This window comes from Artibeus jamaicensis, unplaced genomic scaffold (assembly GCF_021234435.1).
Source record: "Artibeus jamaicensis isolate MK-2021 breed Jamaican fruit bat unplaced genomic scaffold, CSHL_Jam_final contig_233, whole genome shotgun sequence".
NCBI lineage: Eukaryota > Metazoa > Chordata > Mammalia > Chiroptera > Phyllostomidae > Artibeus > Artibeus jamaicensis.
In genome coordinates this window covers 53,800,935-53,823,769 of record NW_026521486.1, presented here as the reverse complement: position 1 = coordinate 53,823,769, position 22,835 = coordinate 53,800,935, and the positions used below count along the sequence as shown (strand labels likewise).

Genomic DNA, 22,835 nt, shown 5'->3' with positions numbered 1-22,835 from the left:
AGCACTCAATCCACTGAGCTATACCAGTCAGGGCTATAACTCTTTTAAATTGGAAATTGCAGAAATGCTCAACATCATAAATCTGGAAACAACTTAAGTTCCTTTGTTTGTGTTCTACTCATAGTCTTTCTATGATGTATATATCTAAAAAATATGTGCTGGTAATCAGAAATATTCACTTTTGACCAAATTGAAAAATTAAACTATTGGTAAAAGCACTTCTAAAGGCATAAAAGGCATGATTTATTGAAAATAAAATATACATTTAAAAATATCAAAGTCTGGCCCTGGCTGGTGTGGCTCAGTGGACTGAGTGCTGGCTTGTGAACCAAAGGGTTGCTGGTTAGATTCCTAGTCAGCACATGCCTGGGTTGCAGGTCATGTCCCCAGTAGGGGACACGTGAGAGGCAATCACACACTGATGTTTCTCTTCCTCTCCTTCTCCCTCCCTTTCCTTCTCTAAAAATAAAAAAAAACCCAAAATCTTAAAAATATCAAAATTTATTTTAAAAATTCCATCTATTCTTTTTTCTTTCTTTCTTTTTTAAAAAAAGATTTTATTTATTTATCTTTAGAGGGGAAGGGAAGGAGAGAGGAAGAGAAACATCAATGTATGGTTGCCTTTCGTCCTGCATCCCCTGCTGGGAACTGGCCTACAGGGAACCGGCCTGCAACCCAGGCATGTGACCTGACTGGGAACTGAACCTGCGCAGGCCTGCGCTCAATCCACTGAGCTACACCAGCCAGGGGATCTTTCTTTCTTTTTAAAAATATATTTTATTGATTATGCCATTACAGTTGTCCCATTTCCCTGCTTCAATTACCTCCACCCTGCATACCGCCTCCCACCACATTCCCCCCCTTTAGTTTATGTTCATGTGTCATAAGTTCTTCAGCTTCTACATTTCCCACACTACTCTTGCCCTCCCCCTATTTTCTCCCCACCGTCTATGCTACTTATTCTCTGTACCTTCTCCCCCTGCTCCTCCTCCCACTCCCTTGTTGCTAACCCTTCACGTGATCTCCATTTCTGTGGCTCTGCTCCTGATCTAGCTCTCCACTTAGTTTGCTTGTCTTAGGTGTGGTTGTTAATAACTGTGAGTTTGCTGTCTTTTCACTGTTCATATTTTTTATCTTCTTTTTCTTAGGTAAGTCCCTTTAATATTTCATATAATAAGGGCTTGGTGATGATGAACTCCTTGAATTTGATCTTATCGGAGAAGTACTTTATCTGCCCTTCCATTCTAAATGAAAGCTTTGCTGGATAGAGCAATCTTGCTTGTAGGTCTTTGGATTTCATGACTTGGAATACCTCTTTCCAGCCCCTTCTTGCCTGTAAGGTCTCTTTTGAGAAATCCGCTGACAGTCTGATGGGAACTCCTTTGTAGGGGACTGTCCCCTTATTTCTTGCTGCTTCTAGGATTCTCTCCATTTTAATCTTGACTAATGTAGTTATGATGTGCCTTGGTATGTTCCTCTTTGGGTCCAACTTCTTCGGGACTCTCTGAGCTTCCTGGATTTCCTGAAAGTCTATTTCCTTTGCCATATTGGGGAAATTCTCCTTTATTATGTGTTCAAATAAGTTTTCCACTTGTTGCTGTTCCTCTTCCCCTTCTGGTACCCCTATAATTCGGATGTTGGAATGTTTAAAGGTGTCCTGGAGGTTCCTAAGCCTCTCCTCATTTTTTTGAATTCTTGCTTCTTCATTCTTTTCTGTTTGATTCTTTCTTTCTTTCTTCTTGTCCACTCTCTTGATTTGAGTCCCAGTTTTCTTTCCATCACTATTGGTTCCCTGTGCATTTTCCTTCATTTCACTTAGTGTAGCTTTCATTTTTTCATTTAATTTGTGACCAGTATCAACCAGTTCTGTGAGCATTCTGATCACCAGTGTTTTGAACTGTGCATTAGATAGGTTTGCTCTCTCTTGGTCGCTTAAAAGTATTGGCTCTGGGGCTTTGATCTGTTCTTCTGATTGAGCCATTTTTTTTTCAGGTCATTCCTGTTATATAGTGAGGAGTGGAGCCTTAGGTGTTCACCAGGACTGGTCAACCCAGTCACTGGGTTGTGATGCTGTATGTGGGGATGGGGTCAGAGAGGGAGTAATGGTGCTTGCTCTGCTCTCTCTTGGATTTTGGTTCCCTCTGCTGCTTCCCACAAGCACATTGGGCCCTTCTGGTGCTGGTTCCTGGGTGAATGGACTTGTGTACATTCTAGGACCCTGTGGGTCTCTCCCAGGAACTCTCCTGTGAGGCTGGAAGCCACTCCCAGCACCTAAACCCCTGTGAGTTTTTCCAATCAGTGCTTTTAGGCATTATTTCCCATTACTGGGGCCCTGGGTTGCACATTTTGTCTCGCTGCCCATTTTTTTTTTTGCCTGGTTATTCTGCACATGAATGTGTGTCTATGGTCAGCTATCCACTTTGCGTGCCTTACTGGGTTTGCTCGTTTCCTCTCCGTGCCCATGTCTGCAACCACTGCCTTTTCCTGCTGGGACCCCTCTCCATTGGCTGCCAACTCCACCCTTCTTACTGGTCTGGATGAATGGTTCATTGTTGTTGGACTTCAGTACAGTTCAATTTTCTGTCCATTCTAGTTGTGTTTTTGTTTCTAAATCTTTGTTGTCCTTAAATTTGGTTGTGCAAGGAGATACAGTATTTCTACCTATGACTCCATCTTGGCTGGAAGTCCAGGAATATATTTAAAACATAAAACAGACAGGAAATAATAAATACTCCATGTTTATTCCATCCAGAGTCTATCATCATTAATAATTTGGTGTATATCTTTTAATATCTATCTGAATATATATTTTACATTGAGAATTTACTTTTTTTTACTTTGCTTTTGTCACTTAATAGATTGTGAACATAGTTTCACACCAACAAATTAGCTTTTAAAAATAAAAGCTTTATTTTAAAATAGTTTTAGACTTACAGAAAAACTATAAAGGTAGTAGTATACATTGTTCCCATCTCCAGTTTCCTCTATTAGTAATATCTTAAATTAGTAGGACACATTTATCACAATTAGCAAATCAATATTAGCATATTATTATTGTCTAAGGTCTATAGTTTATTTAGATTTGTTTAGTTTTTTTAATCTTTTTTTTAAGTCCTTACTCAAAGACTTTTTTTCTTTGTTTTTAGAGAGAAGGGAAGGGAAGGAAAAAGAGAAAGGGAGAAACATCAATGTAAGAGAGTAACATCGATTGGTTGTCTCCCAAATACCCGTCAATTGGGGATGGAACCCAAAACCAAGGTATGTATTCTGACTGACAATTGAACCCATGACCCTTTGGTTTTCAGGATGACACCCAACCAATTCAGCCATATTGACCTGGGCAAATTTTCTTGGTTTTTGCCTAATATCTTTTTTTTTTTTCTTCTGAGGTACCACATTACATTTGGTTGTTGTGGAAGGTTCTGGTTTTGGATGACCTTGACAGTTTTGAGGAATACTGGTCAGATATTTTGTAGCATGACCCTGTACTAGAATTCATCCAATGTCTTTTCAATGGTTAAATTGAGCCTAAGGATTGCAGGAGGAAGGTCACAGAGATGACGTGCCATTCTCATCACATTATACCAAAGGCTTACACTCTCAACATGGTTTGACACTGTTGGCATTCATCTTAGTCACCGATTGAGGTGGTGTTTGTTGGGTTGCTCCTCTGTCAAGTTACTCTTAACCTTTTTTTTCTCAGAAAGTCACTATGTGTAACTCACTTATGGAGTGAGGAGTTATGCTTCTCCTCCTTGAAGGTGGACTATCTATATAAATTATCTGAAATTCCTAGTAAATAAATTTTTTCTGCAAGAGAGAGAGAGACCCAAACAAACAAGAGGCTGTCTAAATTAGAAGGGTCTCCACAGAACATTAAACAGGAGGCGAACCTGTATCAAAGAAGGCTGCTTTCCTGGCTAAGTGATATACATAATTCAAAGGATTGGCATTTTCTTTCTAGTTTTTATTTATTGAGCCATTAGTGCTCAAGTCATACACTCAAATCACCTCTGTCATTTCCTGCTGTCTGGTGTCATTTGCCCCAGCTGTAACATCTGGGTGAACATTTCCTATTTCTAAAGTCTTCCTCAGCAGCGGGGAGAGGGTTGAACCCCTGGACTGGGATGGGAAGTTCTACCAGAACTCAGACCTGTTACTATTTCAGCAGTTTCTTTTCTTTGAGCATTAGCACTGTTTTTTTTTTTTTTTTTTTTTACAAAAGGATTTTGAAAAAGTGCTCTCCTTAGTTTCTAGGAGAGAAGCAGCCTAGGGACTAATTCTGGGAGGGGGCCACAGACAGAGGGCTTTGGGCAGTGGGCCAAGCAGTTTGGCAGATAGATGCTGGCCAGGGAGCTAGAACACTTAGTTTCTGATCCCAGCTTCATGAAGGCCTTGTCTAAGGACCCTGGGTTCATCCCAGACCATTCTGCATTGTGGTTCCCATTGTCCTTGGTGTGGGGACTCCATAGGACAGGCCTGACAGCAGGGAATTCAGAGGGGCTTAGGCATTAGATGGGGCAGGAGGAAACTGTTTCCTTCTACCTGGTTACTAGGCAAAATTCCTCTCTCCTTCTTCAGCTTCCCTGACTACTGTCCCTCCCCATCCTCTGCTCTGAGCCTTCGGCTCTTGGGATTGAGCTTCTGTGATGTGATGCCAGGGAGGGGCATTCTGAAGACTGCGGGGACCCATCTGCAGGTAAAAACCCCACCTGCCTTCTCTCTGTAGCCTTTATTACCATGTTTTCTCTTTCTCTCTCTTGCTCTTGTTTGTACTCCAGCTTTTCCTCTGCCTCATGGTGGATCCATTTTTCACTCCAGTCTCCTTCTGCCAGCTTTATTTATTCTGTTTTGCTCATTCAGCTTTCTGCCTGCATTCCTCACCACTTTCTCAAACAGAGCTATTCTACTAGTTATACCTCTTTGCTTTTAGGACACAGAACTTTAGTGAGTGGAACAAACTACCCTGTGTTTTAGGATCCCAACCTCGAATGAGGAATGTCTGTCATTTTCCACCAACTTTCCTTGTTTACCTTCTTTCTGTCCTGACGGTTTTTTTTGGGAGAAAATTGCCAGCAGCCCAGGTGCTTACCCATCTGATTCCTGGTAACTGGGGTGTTCTTGTGGACAGTTCCACGCATTTCCTGCTGCAGCCAGAGCCCTCCCCTGGCTGCTTCTTCCAGTCCTTGTTAGGGGACATGGAAGATAGCAACCGCACAGCAGTAACTGAGTTTGTTTTGCTGGGGTTCTCAGGTTTTGGTTCCCTTCGGGGACCTCTGTTTTGGGGGGTGCTCTGCATCTACCTGGTCACCTTGCTGGGCAACTCCCTGACCATCCTCCTAACACTGGCCAACCCTGCCCTGCATTCACCCATGTATTTCTTTCTTCGCCACTTCTCCATGGTGGAGATCCTCTACACCACAACCATTGTGCCCAGGATGCTAGCCGATCTCCTGTCCTCCTGCCCCACCATCCCACTTGCCAGCTGCTTCACCCAGCTCTACTTCTTTGCCCTCTTTGGCATTGCAGAATGCTGCCTGCTCACTGCCATGGCCTATGACCGCTATGCTGCCATCTGCCGGCCGCTGCATTATGGCACCCTGATGAACCGGGGCGCGTGTGCCCGGATGGTGGGGGCCTCGTACCTCATGGGCGTCATCGCCGGCACCACTCACTCCATCTTCATCTTCACATTGCCCTTCCACAGTGCCAACACAATCCACCACTTCCTGTGTGACATCCCGCCTGTGCTGAGGATGGCTAGCGCAAGCACCTTCTGGGGTGAAGTGGGCAATCTTGGCATCACGATAGCCTTTATCCTGACCCCCTTCTTACTGATCATTGCCTCCTATGCTTGTATCCTTGCCACCATCCTTGGGGTCACAACATCCCAGGGACGTCGAAAAGTCTTCTCTACCTGTTCCTCCCACCTGTTTGTGGTCATGCTTTTTTTTGGGACTAGGACTGTTGCCTATATGAGGCCTTGGGCAGGCTCCTCTCAGGCTGCGGACCAGATCCTTGCTCTCTTTTACACAGTTGTCACTCCCATGTTCAACCCTTTTGTCTACACTCTGAGGAACAAGGAGGTCACGGGGGCAATGAGGAGGCTTGTGAAGAAATACCTTTGGAGCCCTTGACCCCCTCAAGGTCTTGGAGATAAGGGCCTGATTCCTGTATATTTTCAAGTGGGAGGGAGAAGCTGGGAACTGCAGTCCTCTGGGGTCTGGCCAGCTCTGTTGGGCATATGTGGGGTTCCTTGGCCTGCCCAGCTTAAGGGTCCAATCCACTGACATGCTGCTCAGCACTCTGCTTTGGGGCCTATTCTTATGGCCTTGACCTGACTTGCTTATAGGTACAGAGCTGGAGAAACATGCACCTGAGGGAAGGCTGAGGCGAGAAGGCAGCTGTGATCATCTTGTGTGATGAGTGAGCAACCCCTGGTCTTTTCTGATGCTCCGAGTACCTTCCTGGGAACACCAGACTTCCTTGTTCTCCCAGACTACTCACTGCGAGCCTCTGTCTCTCATATCAGTTGCCTCTGGTATAATGAGAGCTCCTTTACTCCAGGTACGATGACTGATTGGGGGACTAGGGTGGCAGGGAAGGAACAGGGGCAGAGAGCGGTTGGCCCGGCTTTGGCAGTTTAGGTGCTTCCTGTTTGGTTCTGCTTTAGGTCTGGAAGCGTCTGTCTAATGACTTTGTTCCTGACTTATAGCTTCTCACCTGAAATCCCTGAAATGTTGATATTCTCTACTCAGCTTCTTTCTCACGTGCTGGCTCACTCTTCATTTCCTCCTCTGGTCATGCAGTAGAAATGCACATATACCCTTCTCCCCTGACTGATCAGAAGGTTGGATCTGGCCCCTAGACTCCCAAGATAATGCTTTGTTTCTTGCCCACTGTTCACTATTTACACTTGGAGACCGCTTGAATTTGCTGACCAGAGGGATCTAGTCCCATTTTACTTTTCTTGGGAAGTCCTTGCTTACTCATAAACTCTCCTTCAGCAATAAACCTCAGGAGTGGGTAAGACAAGCAGGAAAATCACTCTCAAGGTACAATAAGTGAGGACATTTAAAACAGCATTGATTTTATTTTCCAGTTTACAAAACTAATAGAGATTTTGCATCCAGAAGAGAAGAAAATAACTATTAACATTTTGGTGTTAATAATGTCCTTGGGAAATTACTGCAATCTGGTTTTCCTTTATGCAGTATATGTATATATAAATGTTTTTAAGAACTAAAAATGGGATTGTATTCTCTAAATTGTTCTTAATGTATTGTATTGCCTTTAGTTGTTCATTAAGCTATATTCTGGCATTTTTCCATGTAAGTAGACTCTTAAAGCATGAATTTAATATCCATATTGTATACTACTATGTGAATGTACCATTATTTATTTTTATATATATTCTTTTTTTTAAAAATTTTACTTATTTATTTATCTTTAGAGGGGAAGGGAAGGAGAGAGGGAAAGAAACATCAATGTGTGGTTGCCTCTCGTGGGTCCCCTGCTGGGAACTGGCCTGCAGGGAACCAGCCTGCAACCCTGGCATGTGCCCTGACTGGGAATCAAACCGCGACTGTCTGGTTCGCAGGCCTGCGCTCAATCCACTGAGCTACACCAGCCAGGGCTTATTTTTATATGTATTCTTTATTTTAAAATTTTTAACATTTAAGTATGGTTTGTATACAATATTATGCTAGTTATATGAATTTCAGGTGAACAATATAGTGCTGTAATATAAAGCAATCTTCTATTATTTAAAATAAAATTTGTTTGTTATAAATATTGCTGAGAAAGATACCATTGCACTTATATCTTTGTATACTCATACTTTTCTGAGAACCAACTTCTAGAGATGGAATTGTTGAGTCAAAACATGCACAGTTTTAAAGCTTCAAGATATGTTGCCAAATTGCCCTCCAAAAGAATTTTTATAGTTTTACAGTGCAGTCGAGTGCAGTCCAATTTCCAGAGCAAGGAAATGAACTAAAAGTCAAGAATGAGTTGTGGTTAGATGGCCAGGGGAAGCAAAGGATGAGGAAGTATGGATAGTTAACATTCTTGTAATGCGGAAAAGGTCTGATGAAGGGGACATAAACTCACTTTCCTTCAGTTTACCAAAGACTGGGCAAGATATATTTGGACCGAAAGTGTAATACAAGGCATCAAAGTGAGATCCAAGGAATGACTACCTGATACAACTGGTATCTGAAGAAGACAAGGGGAGAGGATTTTCCCTTCATTATTCTGAGTTGGGAGAGGAGGTCAGAAGCAAACATGAGGAAATTCGATTAACTCAGCCCTAGGTGGCTTCATGCTTCTTTTACCTGAGAGCATGCACAGCTAGCTGTATAGCTGATGACCCAGACACTGTGGAGCAGAGACAAGCCAGCTTTGTTGTCTTCTAAATTCTTGACCTGCGGAAATTATGAACATAATAAAAGTGATTTTTGTTTTATGCCTTTAGATTTGGATGGTTTGTTATGCAGTAGCAGATAATTTCAGCACCTTCCAGTTAATGAAGAGGAGTGAATCCTATTAACACGTTAGAAAAAGATTTAGATTTCCTGTTAATCAGACATAAAATACTGATATCAAAGAAGAAACCAAAATTTAATATGCTACTACAATGAGAATATAAACCAGCTAATGAGTGAAGTCACTTACTTCAAAGACTATTTAAGAAAATTCATTGCACAGAAAAACTTGAAATGTTTTGAAAATCTACAGGTAATATATGAAAGAATCTTGATGAAGGTTTGATCAAATTTGACAACAGTTCTAAAAACTTACATAAAATTACCAATAATGAGTTGTGAAATTAAGAAATTTCTATACTATCAAATAAGGAACAACAAATTTCAATGAATTGTGCTAGAGGAAAGACAAATCCTTTTCTAATCTCTGTGTAGAAAGTGTACTACAAAATCATTGTCATATAAATATGAAGGCAAAGAGTCCACAGCAAAAAATGTGGAATAAAAAGAATTATAGAGGTAATCAGGCAGTTAATTAACAAAAATATACTATTTTCCTGGATTGTATGACATTTGCCAGTTAAAAAAGTTTCCTGTTCTAGTAATTTCTTTTCTTTTTTTAAAAGATTTTATTTATTTACTTTCAGAGAGAGGGGAAGGGAGGGAAAAAGAGAGGGAGAGAAATGTCAATGTGCAAGAGATATGGATCAGTTGCTTCTCATTTGCCCTGAACTGGGGACCTGGCCTGCAAACCAGGCATGTGCCCTGACTGAGAATCGAACAGATGAGTGCTTGGTTTGCAGGCTGGCTCAAACTGAGCCACACCAGCCAGGCCTCTTTTTTAAAAATTTGAAATAGACATTGGTACCTAATTTTATATTTGTACTTTTGTTATGCTTTTTAAATAGGGCCATCTCAAATTGTATGTTTTAGGTCTCATAAAATTGGGTTCCATTTCTGTAATTACCACATAGGGTTTTTATGGGAATTATTGAAGGCAATTATTGGTCAATAAGTTAGTATCATGTTACTGTACTAATATAGTATGTACTAAAAATATTAACTATTATTACTTTTTTAATCAATGAATTAATCAGATATATTCTCTTTTGGGGGGGAGGGAACAGTATTCTTGGTATATGATTCATATACTGTGCAATATACCTATTTAAAGTATACAGTGTAATGATTTTTGTATATGTGAAGGGTTGTGTGACCATCACCACAGTCCATTTGAGAACATTTTAATCGGCCCAAAGAAAAATCCTGGACTCTCTAGCAGTCGTCCTTCCCCTCACTTACCTGCATTCCCAGGCAGCCACTCGCCTACCTTCTATTTCTATTGATGTGCCTGTTCTGGATATTTCAGGTAAATGGAATCTTATAATATATAATCAAGTGAACTCTCAAATGCACGTCCATATTCACTGACTCATTAAACATGTATTTCCTGAGTTCCCACGATGAACCAGGCACCATACTAGGCACTGGGCAGACACAACGTTGAAAAAGGCAGATCTGGTCTAACACCACATTCTAATAGAGAGGACAGACAGGAACAAACAACCCAAACCTAAACAAACATAAAGAATTGCTGAGTTAAACTGTAGTAAAAACAACATGATATGCAAGTAGAGAAAAATGATGGTGGGGAAGGTAGTTTGATTGAATTATGAGGTCATGAAAAAATGTCACTAAGCAGGTGACATTTATCCTGAACTTGAAGGAACCGGCCATATGGAGATGGAGAAGGCTGGTCTGTGATGAGCAGCATTTGTAAAGGGTCTGATGTGGGAAAGAACGCAGATAATTTGAGGAACTGAGGGTAGCCTATTGTGACTAACAGAGCACAGAATAAACGTATTATGTGCAGATCATACCTAATTGAACCACCTAAAGAGGAGCAGATTTATTGGCCTGGAGTCTTAGTTCCAAAGTGGTGGGCCATCTGTTTGAAGAGAGCAGGACTCAGTTGTGAGACGTCTTCCATGCCAGACAGAGAAGAATAGACTCCATTCTGCAGGGAGCGCAAAGTGGTGCAGGGTTTCACAGGAGGGGAGTGATGTCAGGGAAGCAGTGTTTAAGGACCATGAATTTTTCATTTGTGTTCAGTGGAGATTGGAGTTGAACAGAATAGAATCACTCAAGAGGCAAACAAACATTCTCTTAACACATATACTTTAGTCTTTTGTTAGAGAATTATTTAAGATCTGTCTCAGTATCTGTAACTAGTTATGATTGTTTGTGGAGTGTTCTCAATTTACAGGTAAGGAAACAGGTTTAGCAGGACTAGAAAGGAAAATTCTGATTTTTGGGATTTTCATTTATTGGAGCAAATGGCTATCTACTCTCTGTGCTGTTATGTCCTGTGATAGAATTTTTTGTTTTGTTTACTGTTTTTTATTTAAAACATAAAAAATATCTTTTATTTTTATTTTTTTATTGTTGTTCAAGTACAGTTGTCTCCATTTTCTCCCCCCTATCCCCCACTCCCACCTCCCACCCTCAATCCTGTCCCCCTTTGGCTTTGTCTATGGGTCCTTTATACATGTTCTTTAAAATATTTTTTAAAGATTTTATTTATTTATCTTTAGAGGGGAAGGGAAGGAGAGAGTGAAAGAAATATCAATGTATGGTTGTCTCTGGTGTGTCCCCCACTGGGAACTGGCATGCAACCCAGGCATATGCCCTGACTGGGTTTTGAACTCAGTTGTTTGGTTCGCAGGCCGGCGCTCAATCCACTGAGCTACACCAGCCAGGGCAGCCTTTGGCATTTTAATTATGATGTGTCTTGGAGTGGACCTGTTTGCATCCATCTTGTTTGGGACTCTCCGTGCTTCCTGGACTTCTATGTCTATTTCCTTAATTAGGGAAGTTTTCTTTCATTGTTTTATCAAATAGATTTCTAATTTCTTGCTCCTTTTCTTCTCCTTCTGGCACCTCTATTATCTGAATGTTGGACTGCTTGAAGTTGTTCCAGAGGCTGCTTATATTATCCTCATTTTTTGGATCCTATTTTCTTCTTGTTCTGATCAGTTGTTTTTTCTTCCTTAAGTTTTGAATTATTGATTTGATTCTCAGGTTCATCTATCTACTCTTGTTTCCCTATAAATTGTTTTTATTTCAATTAGTATATCCTTCATTTCTTTTTTTAAAAAGATTTTATTTATTTATTTTTAGAAAGTGTGGAAGGGAGGAAGAGAGGGAGAGAAACATTAATGTGTAGTTGCCTCTTGTGTGCTCCCTACTGGGGACCTGGCCTGCAACCCAGGCATGTGCCCTGACTGGGAATCAAACTGGTGACCCTTTGGTTCACAGTCCCAGGCTCAATCCACTGAGCTACAACAGCCAGGGCTGTATCCTTCATTTTTTACTGGACCTTTTTTTATGTTGTTGAGATCCTCACTGCATTCCCTGAGCATCCTTATAAACAGTGTTTTGAACTCTACATCTGATAGGTTACTTATTTCCATTTCATTTAGCTCTTTTTCTGGAGTTTTGATCTATTCTTTCATTTGGGCCATGTTTCTTTGTCTCCTCATTTTGGCAGCCTCCCTGTGTTTCTTTCTGTGTACTAGGTAGAGCTGCTTTGACCCCATGTCTTGGTAGTGGGGCCTAATGTAGTAGGTGTCCTATGGGGTCCAGTGGCACAGCCTCCCCTGTCACTCAAGCTGGGTACTTGAGGTTCACCCTTTGCGTGGGCTGAGTACACCCTTCTCTTGTAGTTGAGCCTTGGTTGCTGTTGGCAGATAAATGGGAGAGATTTACCCAATCCCGTAAGCTGCAAGGACTGGCTGTGACCACTGACCACCAACATCTGCCCTCTGTGTTGGATTAGCTGTGCATGGTCAGGGTGGTTGTGCTCCAATGTAGTTTGTAGCTGTCCACTGGGTGGCAGGCTCTGGGCATTTCTGGATGGTGCAGAGCAAGGTCATCCCCCCACCTTTCTTTTGCCTGGGGCATCCTTCTTGAGCTGTAAAGCAATCTGAGATGGCTGCTACTTGTGCTGGGCTTGGAGATTCCCAGGCAGAGCAAAACTGTGAATCTAGGCTGGCTGCTGCTAGTGCCAGGCTTGGGACTCACTGAGGCCAGCTGTTCTTTGTTTGAGAGGATTTAGGAAGTTGTGAAGCATGAGGTAAGACCAGCCATTTATATGGAAAAGCAGCTTGGGTGGGACAGAGTCTTAGGGGCTCTCCAGGGTGGGCAAACAGTGTTAGCCCAGTTGATGGAGTCTCAGATATTGTCAGTTCTTTGGGGAAGTGTTCAGAAAAGGGAGAATGACCTCTGCTCACCTTGATGTCAGCCATGTTGGTTTCTCTTGTATGACACTGTCGCCTTTCAAGCTGCTACCCTGCTGTTGGAACTCAGCGGGAATGAGTCTGAACAGATGAGTCCATGTGTGGGTTCCTTGAGAGAAACTGCTTGGGGATCCAACAGTTTCTTCCACCAACTCAACTGCACTGGTTTTTGCAGCCATAAGTTTTGAGTACTGATTTTCCAGCACTGGATCCCTGGGCAGGGGGCCCTGATGTGGATCTGGGACTTCTCACTCCCGGGGTATCCCCCCCGAATTTTTATCCCCCACACATAGATGTGGGACCAGCCCATTTCACATCTTCGTCACTCCTATCAATCTGGATGGATATGGTTTGTTTAATTTGTATTTGCCAAACTTCCATTCAGCTCAATTTCTGACATTTCTGAATGATGGTTGTTCTACATTTCAGTTGTGTTTTTGATGTGGTTGTGGAAGAAGGTGTGCCGTGTCTGCCTATGCTGCTACCTTGACTGGAAGTCCCCATATAAATTTTTGAAGTATTTGTTCTATACCTATGAAATATACCATTGGTATTTTAATAGAAATTTCATTGAGTCTATATATTATTTTGAATAGTATGGACATTTTAATGATGTTAATTCTTTTTATCCATGAACATGGTGTGTGCTTCCATTTATTTGTATCTTTCTTAATTTTTAAAAAATATATTTTATTGATTATGCCATTACAGTTGTTCTATTCCTCCCCTTCATTCCCCTCCACCCTGCACACCCCTCCCCCACCATTCCCCCCCTTTAGTGTATGACCACGTGTCTTAAGTTCTTTAAATTCTATATTTCCCATATTATTCTTGCCCTCCCCCTATCTATTTTCTACCTACCATCTATGCTACTTATTTTCTGTACCTTCTCCCCTCTTCTACTTCTCTCACTCCCCTGTTGCTAACCCACCATGTGGTCTTCATTTTTGTGGTTCTTAGTAGCTGTGAGTTTGCTGTCCTTTAATTGTTCATCTTTTTTATCTTCTTTTTCTTAGGTAAGTCCCTTTAACATTTCATATAATAAGGGCTTGGTGATGATGAACTCCTTGAATTTGATCTTATCTGAGAAGCACTTTATCTGCCTTCCATTCTAAATGAAAGCTTTGCTGGATAGAGCAATCTTGGTTGTAGGTCTTTGGATTTCATGACTTGGAATACCTCTTTCCAGCCCCTTCTTGCCTGTAAGGTCTCTTTTGAGAAATCTGCTGACAGTTTGATGGGAAGGCCTTTGTAGGTGACAGTCCCCTTAGCTCTTGCTGCTTCTGGAATTCTCTCCTTCATTTTAATCTTGGCTAATATAATGATGATGTGCCTTAGTGTGTTCCTTCTTTGGTCCAACTTCTTTGGGACTCTCTGAGCTTCCTGGATTTCCTGGAAGTCTATTTCCTTTGCCAAATTGGGGAAATTCTCCTTTATTATTTGTTCAAATAAGTTTTCCACTGGTGGCTGTGCCTTTCCCCCTTCTGGTACCCCTATAATTTGGATGTTGGAAAGTTTAAAGATGTCCTGAAGGTTCCTAAGCCTCTCCTCATTTTTTTGAATTCTTTTTTATTCATCCTTTTCTGTTTGGTCATTTTTTTCCTCTTTCTGGTCCACTCCTTTGATTTGAGTATCAGTTTCCTTTCCATTACTGTTGGTTTCCTGTGCATTTCCCTTCATTTCAATTAGTTTAGCCTTCATATGTTCCTCTAATTTGTGACTAAAATCAACCAGTTCTGTAGCATCCTGATCACCAGTGTTTTGAACTGTGCATCTGAAAGTTTGGCAATTTCTTCATCGCTTAGATTTATCGGCTCTGGGGCTCTGAGTTGTTCTTGAGCCATGTTTTGATCTGTTCATGCCTGTTACATATGAGGAGCGGAGCCTTAGATATTCACCAAGGCCGGGCCACCCAGGTCGCTGGTTTGTGATGCTGTATGTGGGGGCAGGTTAAGAGAGGGACAATAGTGGTCCCCTCTGCTGCTTCCTGCCACTGGGGCCTGCACGGTTTGTCTCACTGCTTGCTCCTTCACCAGTTTATCTGCACATGAATGTGTGACCGTGGTCAGCCCTCAATGAGTCCACCACCTTGCGCCCTCAGTGGGTCCGCCTGCTACTTCACACCTGGGATCCGCCCACAGCTGCCAGCATGCCTGGGTTGCATGCCTGGTGGATCCACCATGTCTGGTGGATCTTTCCTGTCTGACCCCACTCTGCTGCTGGTTCTGCCCCTCTTACTGGTTTGGCCAAAGGGTTTGTTGTTGTCAGACTTCTGTATAGTTCAATTTTCTGTGGATTGGCTGCATTTTTGTTTCTAAAACTTTGTTATTTTTAAATTTGGTTGTGGGAGAAGGTACAGTGCTTCCATCTATGCCTCCATCTTGGTGGAAGTCCTCCTGTATCTTTCTTAATTTTGTTCTTTAGTGTTCTACAGTTTTCCAAGTACAGTTTTTTTTTACCTCCTTGATTAAAATTTTTCTTATGTACTTTATTTTTCTTGTTGCTATAGTAAATGGGATTCTCCCCGAGTTTCTCTTTCTGATGTTTCATTGTTGGTGTACAAAAATATCATACATAGATTTCTGAATACTGACTTTATATCCAGCTCTTTCACCAAACTCATTTATTTGATTGAATAGTTTTTTGGTGAAGATTATAATGTTTTCTTTTTTTTTTATTGTTGTTCAAGTACAATTGTCTCCATTTCCTGCCCCCCCCCCCCTTCAGCCATCCCCACCTAGAATATGAAGTTAGGAAGAGAATATGAAGGCCTTCAGTATCTCCTCCTAAGCCTCTCATGGATGAATAGGAGAGGAGGAGTGGTAGGAGTCCCCACTATTCTCTCAGCTCATGTTGGAAAAGGTCATTGAGAGGATTTGATCACCAGTTGACCTGTGAGCTGGACCTGGGCAATCAGAGGCTTCACATCTCTTCCCTTGTTCTTGGAATGTATATTCTTTGTTCACAGCTGGGGCCATTTCAAGGACAGAATCTCAAGAGAGAGTACGGTGTTATTGAGACTACCTTCATGCTATATGTGTGTGAAGCCCCTTAAAGCCTCTATGTAAACTTTTAAGCTTCTGGTGGATGGGTGTGGAGATCTACTCATCTTGTGGTGCCTGAGACAAGCTTTGTAAGTTTCCTTGTTTGTTAAAACTGCCCCCTACCAGTCTGGAGTGGTCTGCTTTTCTTCAGTGTCTTCCTGACCTTCATGTATGAGGACCAGTTCATGAACTAACAGTTCAGAGATCCCTTTGCTTGGGTTGAAGACAAGCTTTTCTAATTTTAGAATGCAGTGACTTTGGGCAGTTTCTGATGCACATTCATGTGCACTGTTCCCCTGGGCCTGATGACAGAGAAAGTGGGTCAAGCTCCCTGGTCCTGAGGTGGTACTCCTGCCTCATTCACAGCTGTATGAAATGAGGTTGGGACAGTAGCTACCTAGAAAGGGGTTTGTGGTTAGGAGAGATAGACAGGCAGACAAATTGATTGGTTAATGGATAGAGGGGTGCATAAATGGATAGACAACTGGCCACATGGACAAATTGGAGGTGTGGGTGGCAGGAGGTGTGGGTAACCTGTGAAGTCAGGAGGTGACACTCTTGGAGGAGGTATGAAGTACGAAGGCTTCTGAGGGTAGGTTGGCCCCACTGGGGCAGGGGAACCTCTGGCTTGGATGTCAACAGGAACCTGTTTGGAATTTGTAGGAGGAAAAGATAATCTTTTTTAAAACTTGGGATCTGAGAAAGAATGTCCAAGACTCCCATTAGTCACTGGCTCTAGGACCTAAGCCTGTAGTGTGTGTAGTGTGCGCTGTGAGGTGTGTGGTCATGTAGTAAGTGTAGATGTGCCATGTGTGTGTAGTTTGATTGTGATGGCCCTGTGGGTGTTTGTGATGTGTTTGGTGGGGTGGTGGTGATGGTGGTGGTGTATGGTAGTGAGTGGCTACAGACTCCCCTCTGGACTGTTTTTTCTCCAACCTGCTGCACTGGTTCCATCTGGGGGTGTCTGAGAATGCTTTCCACTCTCTTCTAAATCAGGGCTCCTGTTTCCTGGGTCCAATGTTTATCATTTCCTTAGCCTACCCTTGTTTTTGAGGGGAACATACTCCAAGATCTACAGATGTCATTGGATGGTGAGTATGAAATATACCTTTGAGGATTTTGCATGTCTGAAAAAGTCTTTAGTCTATCCTTGTGCCTTATTTAGAGTTGGGTGTGCATGGTAGTCTAGATAGAATTATTTTTTCTTTAGAATTTTACAGGTATTGTTCCACTGCTTTCACAATTCCAGTGCTATTGTTGAGCTATCTGAATCTTTATACAAGCACTTCCTGTTTAAGATCCGTTCATGAAAATCAGATGTTCTGTGTGAAAAATGCCAACTGGGAACCTATTTCCCATCATTTTAAATGGAAACAAATATTATGTGATACACATCAGCCTACACCTCCAATTTCCTAGAAAATAATTAAGCACAATAAAATATCATACATAAATAACAAACTATCGTATTAGGATAGAGTGCTAAAAACATCACCCCTAAACAGACAGTTGCTAGAAACTATCTTCTGGCCAGCAATGCCCAATACACATACGATACTCATTTCCTTCCCTCCCTCTCTTCCTATTTTTCCACTCTTTCCCATTTCCCTCCTCTCCTACCATCTATTTCCCCCCTTTTCTTCTTCTTTGCCTTCCTCTTTCTCTCTCCTTTCTTCTCACCATCCCTAGAAGGTGCTGTCTTGCCTAGGATAAAAAGGATGACATTACACATACTACAGCAGAATTTGAAGGTAGAGCAGTTTAGAGCTCCACTCTTACCCTTACCCCAGAGAGAGCCTTGGCACCTGTTACTATGAAGGGGGGGGGACCCTCCCAAGTTACTGTTCCCCATAGAGGTATGAGGCAAGAGTGATGTATAGTCAATTATAACTATTTTCTTTTCTAAAATTTATTTTTCAATTACAGTTTACATTAACATTATTTTGTATTAGTTTCAGGTATACAGCGTAGTGGCTAGACAATCATATACTTTCCAAAGTGTTCCCCTTCCCCTGATGTTTCCCATACCCACCTGGCACCATACATAGTTATTACAATTTATTAACTATATTCCCTTGCTATACTTTACATCCCTGATGACTATTTTCTTTAAAGATTTTACTTTGACCTTTTAATTTTTTAAATTTTTATTTAGTTATTTTTCAAGTACATTTTTGTCTATTTCTCCCATCCCAGCCCCCCCCCCCCCCGCCCTGTCTCCCCCCTCTCTCCCATTCCCCCCACCCCCCAGTCCTCATCCCTGTGTGCTTCATACTTGTTCCTCAAAATCCATCCCCATTTTTCCCCTTAAATTCCCTTCTCTCTTCCCTCTGGTCTCTGCCCACTTGTTCTCTATTTCAGTGTCTTTGTTTTTATTCTGTTTGCTTGTTTGTTTTATTCTTTAGCTTCCTGTCAAAGGTGAGATCATATGGTATTTGTCCTTCAATGCCTGGCCTATTTCACTCAGCATAATGCTTTCCAGTTCCATCCATGTTGTTGACCTTTTAATTTTTATTGAGAGTCTGTAAGACAGGTATTGGGAATTGCATCTAAGCAGTTTCTCAAACTATGAATACTGCCTTTTACTATTCACCATTTTCTAAAACAAAGCAAAACAACACAACAACAAAAATCTCCACTAGAGGAAGGTGGTGTTTACTTAGATTATTCTGGAACAGTGATTCCATTTAAGTCCTTTCAAGAGTTTCTTTACCTGTGTTGTGTGCAACATTATAGCAATAGAAAATCCCATGGGAGGGAGCTATTTACTTAGATTATTTCTGGAGTATTGATTACATTTCTTGAGAACCAGGTTTCTTCTGCATGTACAGGTATAAGCGATGTCCTGGGTTCTCAATCCCTCTCTTTATTCCACAGAACCGATGGGGGAATCTCACACAGGAATTACCTTCACATTGTAATTGAAGGGGAGATGAAATGAGTTTGTGAGGTACTCATGCAGCATGCTAGCTCTTGAGATGAGACTGCGCACTGTGTGCGCACATAGCATTTGTCTGTTTTGGATCTGGCTCAAAAATTTTTTGTAGGTCTTTTCTGGGTTTGGGAAAAGGAGAGGAATGCATTCAGCTAAAACTGATTCAGGCTGGGAAGTAAGTGAATCAGCACATTCTCCTCCTGCTTGACCATTTTCCACAGCTTCCGAGAAATACTCAGCCTGGGCAGCTCTGGGTTTCTCTCTTGCAGATCATCACCTTCCTATGAGAATTTCAGTCTCTGGAGACAGAGTTTATGGAAAAGGGTGTCCCAGAAGTGCTCCTGATGAGATTATGGGCACTTAAGTCCACAGGTAGCTTCTGAGCTTTCTGGGAAATATATGAACTTCATTTCACACAGAGAAGTATGTTCAAGTCAGGATCCTTGGGATAAGACTTCCAAACTCCACCAGGCCAGTCTTCCCATCTGATTCTTACTTTAACAGCTAGATGACCACTAAGGTGAGAACGGCAGTGAATCCCTCAGAAGAAAAGTAACTAATTCTGCCTCAGTCTGCCTCTCTTTAGAGCCTATTTCTTGGTAACTTCCAGTGGCCTATGACTATGGATGAGAAGAGGCCAGGTTTTCTATCCTGACCTCATCAAGCTAACTTCAATTCATATGAAGCACTCTCTATCCCTCATTTTCTTAAAAAAAAAAAAAGATTTTATTCATTTATTTTTAGAGAGGAAAAGGAGAGAGAAAGAAAGGGAGAGAAACATTTTTGTGTGGTTGCTTCTTGGGCACCCCTTACTAGGGACCTGGCCAGCACCTCAGGCATGTGCCCCAGTTGGGAATCAAACCAATGGCCCTTTGGTTCACAGGCCAGCACTCAATCTACTGAGCCACACCAGCCAGGGCTGTCCCTCACTTCTTAGTCTTGTCTCCTTAACTAGGACATAGCATGTGTTTGCCATATATGCTTGCTTTTTGTTGAGCAATAAACCATTTTAATACTTAGTTGCTTAAAATAACCATACTTATTTAGTTCATGATTCTATGGATTGGCAACTTGGGCTGGGCTCACCTGGGTGGTTCTTTTGTTGGTCTCTGATGGGCTTGTCCATGACCCTTAGTTGGGTCTGGGCAGCTGGGCAGTTCTGTCTCTAGCAAAAGAGTACATGTGTATGATTATTATCAGCAAGGGTGAGGGAGCAAGCTGGCTATTTGTCTTTATTCACCTAGTGGACTGGTCTGGGCTTGCTCACGTCGTTGCAGTCAGGGAGTTTCAAGGGCTTTTCAAGTTGTTGTTTGTGTTGTGTCTTCTAGTCTCACATTGTCCTAAGCAAGTCTGAAGTGTAAGCCCTGACAGTTAAATAAATTTTTTTTGTAATGCAAATACCTAATTTAATCTTCCCATTTCAAAGAAGCATCCACTTTAGAGACAGCTAGCTTCAATATACACATTGTCAGCCACTAGGTAGAGCCTGGCCACATTCTCCCACCAAAGCTCTTTTGATTAGAGAGCTTTGTTGATTTTGATAACTAACTGATTATGCAGGCTACTAGTTTTTTTCTCCCCTGTGCTTTAAATTCCTGCTTTTATGTTTTAAATTCACCAACAAAGAGTGAGCCCCCAAACCCTGGGCCCCTACCTCGACCCCCATGAAAGCAGAACAGGAGCCTGGGTGTGATCTCTACCCTCGACCTGGCTGTGTGGCACCAGGTGTGCTGTGCAATTTCCAGGTCCTGTGAGTAATAAGCCTTCATTTTTTTTCAAAGTTTCGTGATGGCTATTGCTAAAGGTTGACTTGCAATCACAATAAGAATCATAAGGGCTGGTCCAGCCATGACACTGGTTATTGATAGTCTGAGACTAGTATAACAACATCAAACTACATGACTGAACCCTGTGTCAATATGGGCGGGCACTGCTCAAGGCAATAGGAGCTCACTTCTGAGTGAGGGGCAGCTTCTGGGGCTGGGAGGGTGAGAAATGGGCTGGAAGCATCAAATGATTTTCGTTGCAGGCTGTTAGAAGAGGAAATCGAGGTTCAGAGGGATAAAATATCTTGCTTAAGGCCACATTAACTAGAAAACAGAAGCAGGATTTAAACTCAGGCCTGCTTAACTTGAGAGTTTGTGTTCTTTTTAACCCCCTGCTCACATGGCCTCTTTTGCACTAACAGAGCTGCAGAGATACCTCCTCCTTAGAGAGGGGAGGCAAGGATGAGAAAGTGGAGGTAGGTTGAGAGATATCTTGAGGAGAAAGAAGCGAGTATTTCTGAGCTTAAGTTGCACAGCTTCATCGTTTTCTGAGAAGTGGGTGGGTGATAAGCTCACCAAAGGAAAAAAAAAATGGGACAGGGCAGGGATCACATAATTCAAGGGGGGAGTATTATCTCGGGAGTAGGGGGGATGTTTGTCAGGAGTTTAAGAGGTGATAAAATAGATTTCTGAGCAGCCGTGGGGGCCAGGTTGGAATGGAATGGCATGAAGCTCAAACAGTTCAGGTCTGAAGGCTCTGTGTTCTCTTGGGGATCATGCTGTCTTGACAGAAGAGGGAGAAAAGGTTGATACTTGGCTGGACATGATGGGGTTTGGCATGATGGGCCTGGGGAGAGAGAGGTCAGGAGGGGAAATGAGGCCTAACAGCTGGAAGTCTAACAGGGAATTTGGTGATGATGACAGCACAGCTGGAGTCCAAGGACATTTGTGACTATGTGTGCGACTCAAATGTCCCCTTAAAAGCCTGTGTTCCTGACAATTTTAGAGCTGTCCCCTCATACGGAGGAATGTTTAGACTTCTTATTGGGGGATACCACTATGCTTTTGAATGATCCCTATTCAGTCTCTTGCCCAGTCTTACCATCATCTCTCCTTTTTTTACTCCCATCCCTGACTTTACAAGAAGCTTTCTCTTTGTACCACAGGGATATTCTTGCTTTCATTATTTATACTTGGACACTGGGAACTTCTTTCTTGGATTCCTCAGTCTTCCCACAAGTACTCTTTTCTCCTCTCCTTTCCAAAGGAGAGGAGGAGAGCAGAGATTGTGTAGTAAAAGACAATAAAAAAATAATTTGCTATGAGATCTATTGCTGGGAGGCAAGAAGTGATTATATGGGAAATAATAGTAGCCTGAAAATACATATGTATTTAGTGTGATAAAAATAATTATCCTAGGGACCAGGTGGTTGTGGTCTAATGCAATGAAACAATTTCAAGCTTGACTTTCAAGCTCAGCTCAAAGGTAGTGTGTTCAAAGGAAGGTGAAACATAGGAGGAACACTGGATGTGATTTGTGGAGTAAACATTGGGAGGAAAGAAAGGGGAAGAAACAAAAAGTGTGAAGAAACCACCCTTTCTCAGGTTCATTTTCTTGCAGAAAATCCATAGGATCCTGCAATCTAAGGAAGCATAGGACTTGGTTAGTAGGGAAATGGGTAGTAGGAAGGAAGGTCCTCTAGAGAATGAACGTGAAACTTCATTTTACTAATTCTGGTTCTGGAAGGGACTCATTCTTCTGGGATTAGGCCTTATGTGTAAAGTTGCGAGGAGGTCAGCATCAACAGAAAAGCAAGGGGTCATTTCCAAGCACATGATAGATGTTTTCCCTATCTTTTTAAGCATCTTACCTGAATCAGTCCCAGATTTAGAACTGTTGTCATTCTTCGAGTTTTCTTGGCAATAGTAGAGAGAAGAAAATCTTGATAAATCTTTTTCTTATTATCCTTAAAAGTAATCTCTTGAGGGGAGTGACATCAGAAGGATGGTGGTGTGAGAGGTCTTCCTGCCCTCTCCCCTTGATGTTACAAGTTGGACAGCTATAATTCAACAAAGGATTCCCAACTCAATACACAAACATGTCTGAGAGATCTGTGCATTTAAACATCCTAAGCTGAGTGAATTGGAGCAAATAAGGGAGGAGGTTTATTTGAGAGCAATAAATGGGGGTGGGGAGAGCAGAGACAGGGGCCACAGATGGGTTGTGGGAGCAGGGGACAGATAAGGTGCAGCATGCACACACTGCAGCCCTGAGAAGCAGAGAGGTAGACTAAGCATTACTGCCT

The 22,835-nt window shown here is 42.1% G+C and overlaps 1 protein-coding gene across 1 annotated transcript; it reads left to right on the top strand.

Annotated features, from left to right (window-relative positions):
- Positions 1-5,198: 5,198 nt before the first annotated feature.
- On the top strand, positions 5,199-6,137 carry LOC119046216 (olfactory receptor 9). The gene has a single exon (XM_037141151.2). The coding sequence runs from the start codon at positions 5,199-5,201 to the stop codon at positions 6,135-6,137; it is 939 nt and encodes a 312-aa protein (XP_036997046.2).
- The last annotated feature ends 16,698 nt before the right edge of the window (positions 6,138-22,835 follow it).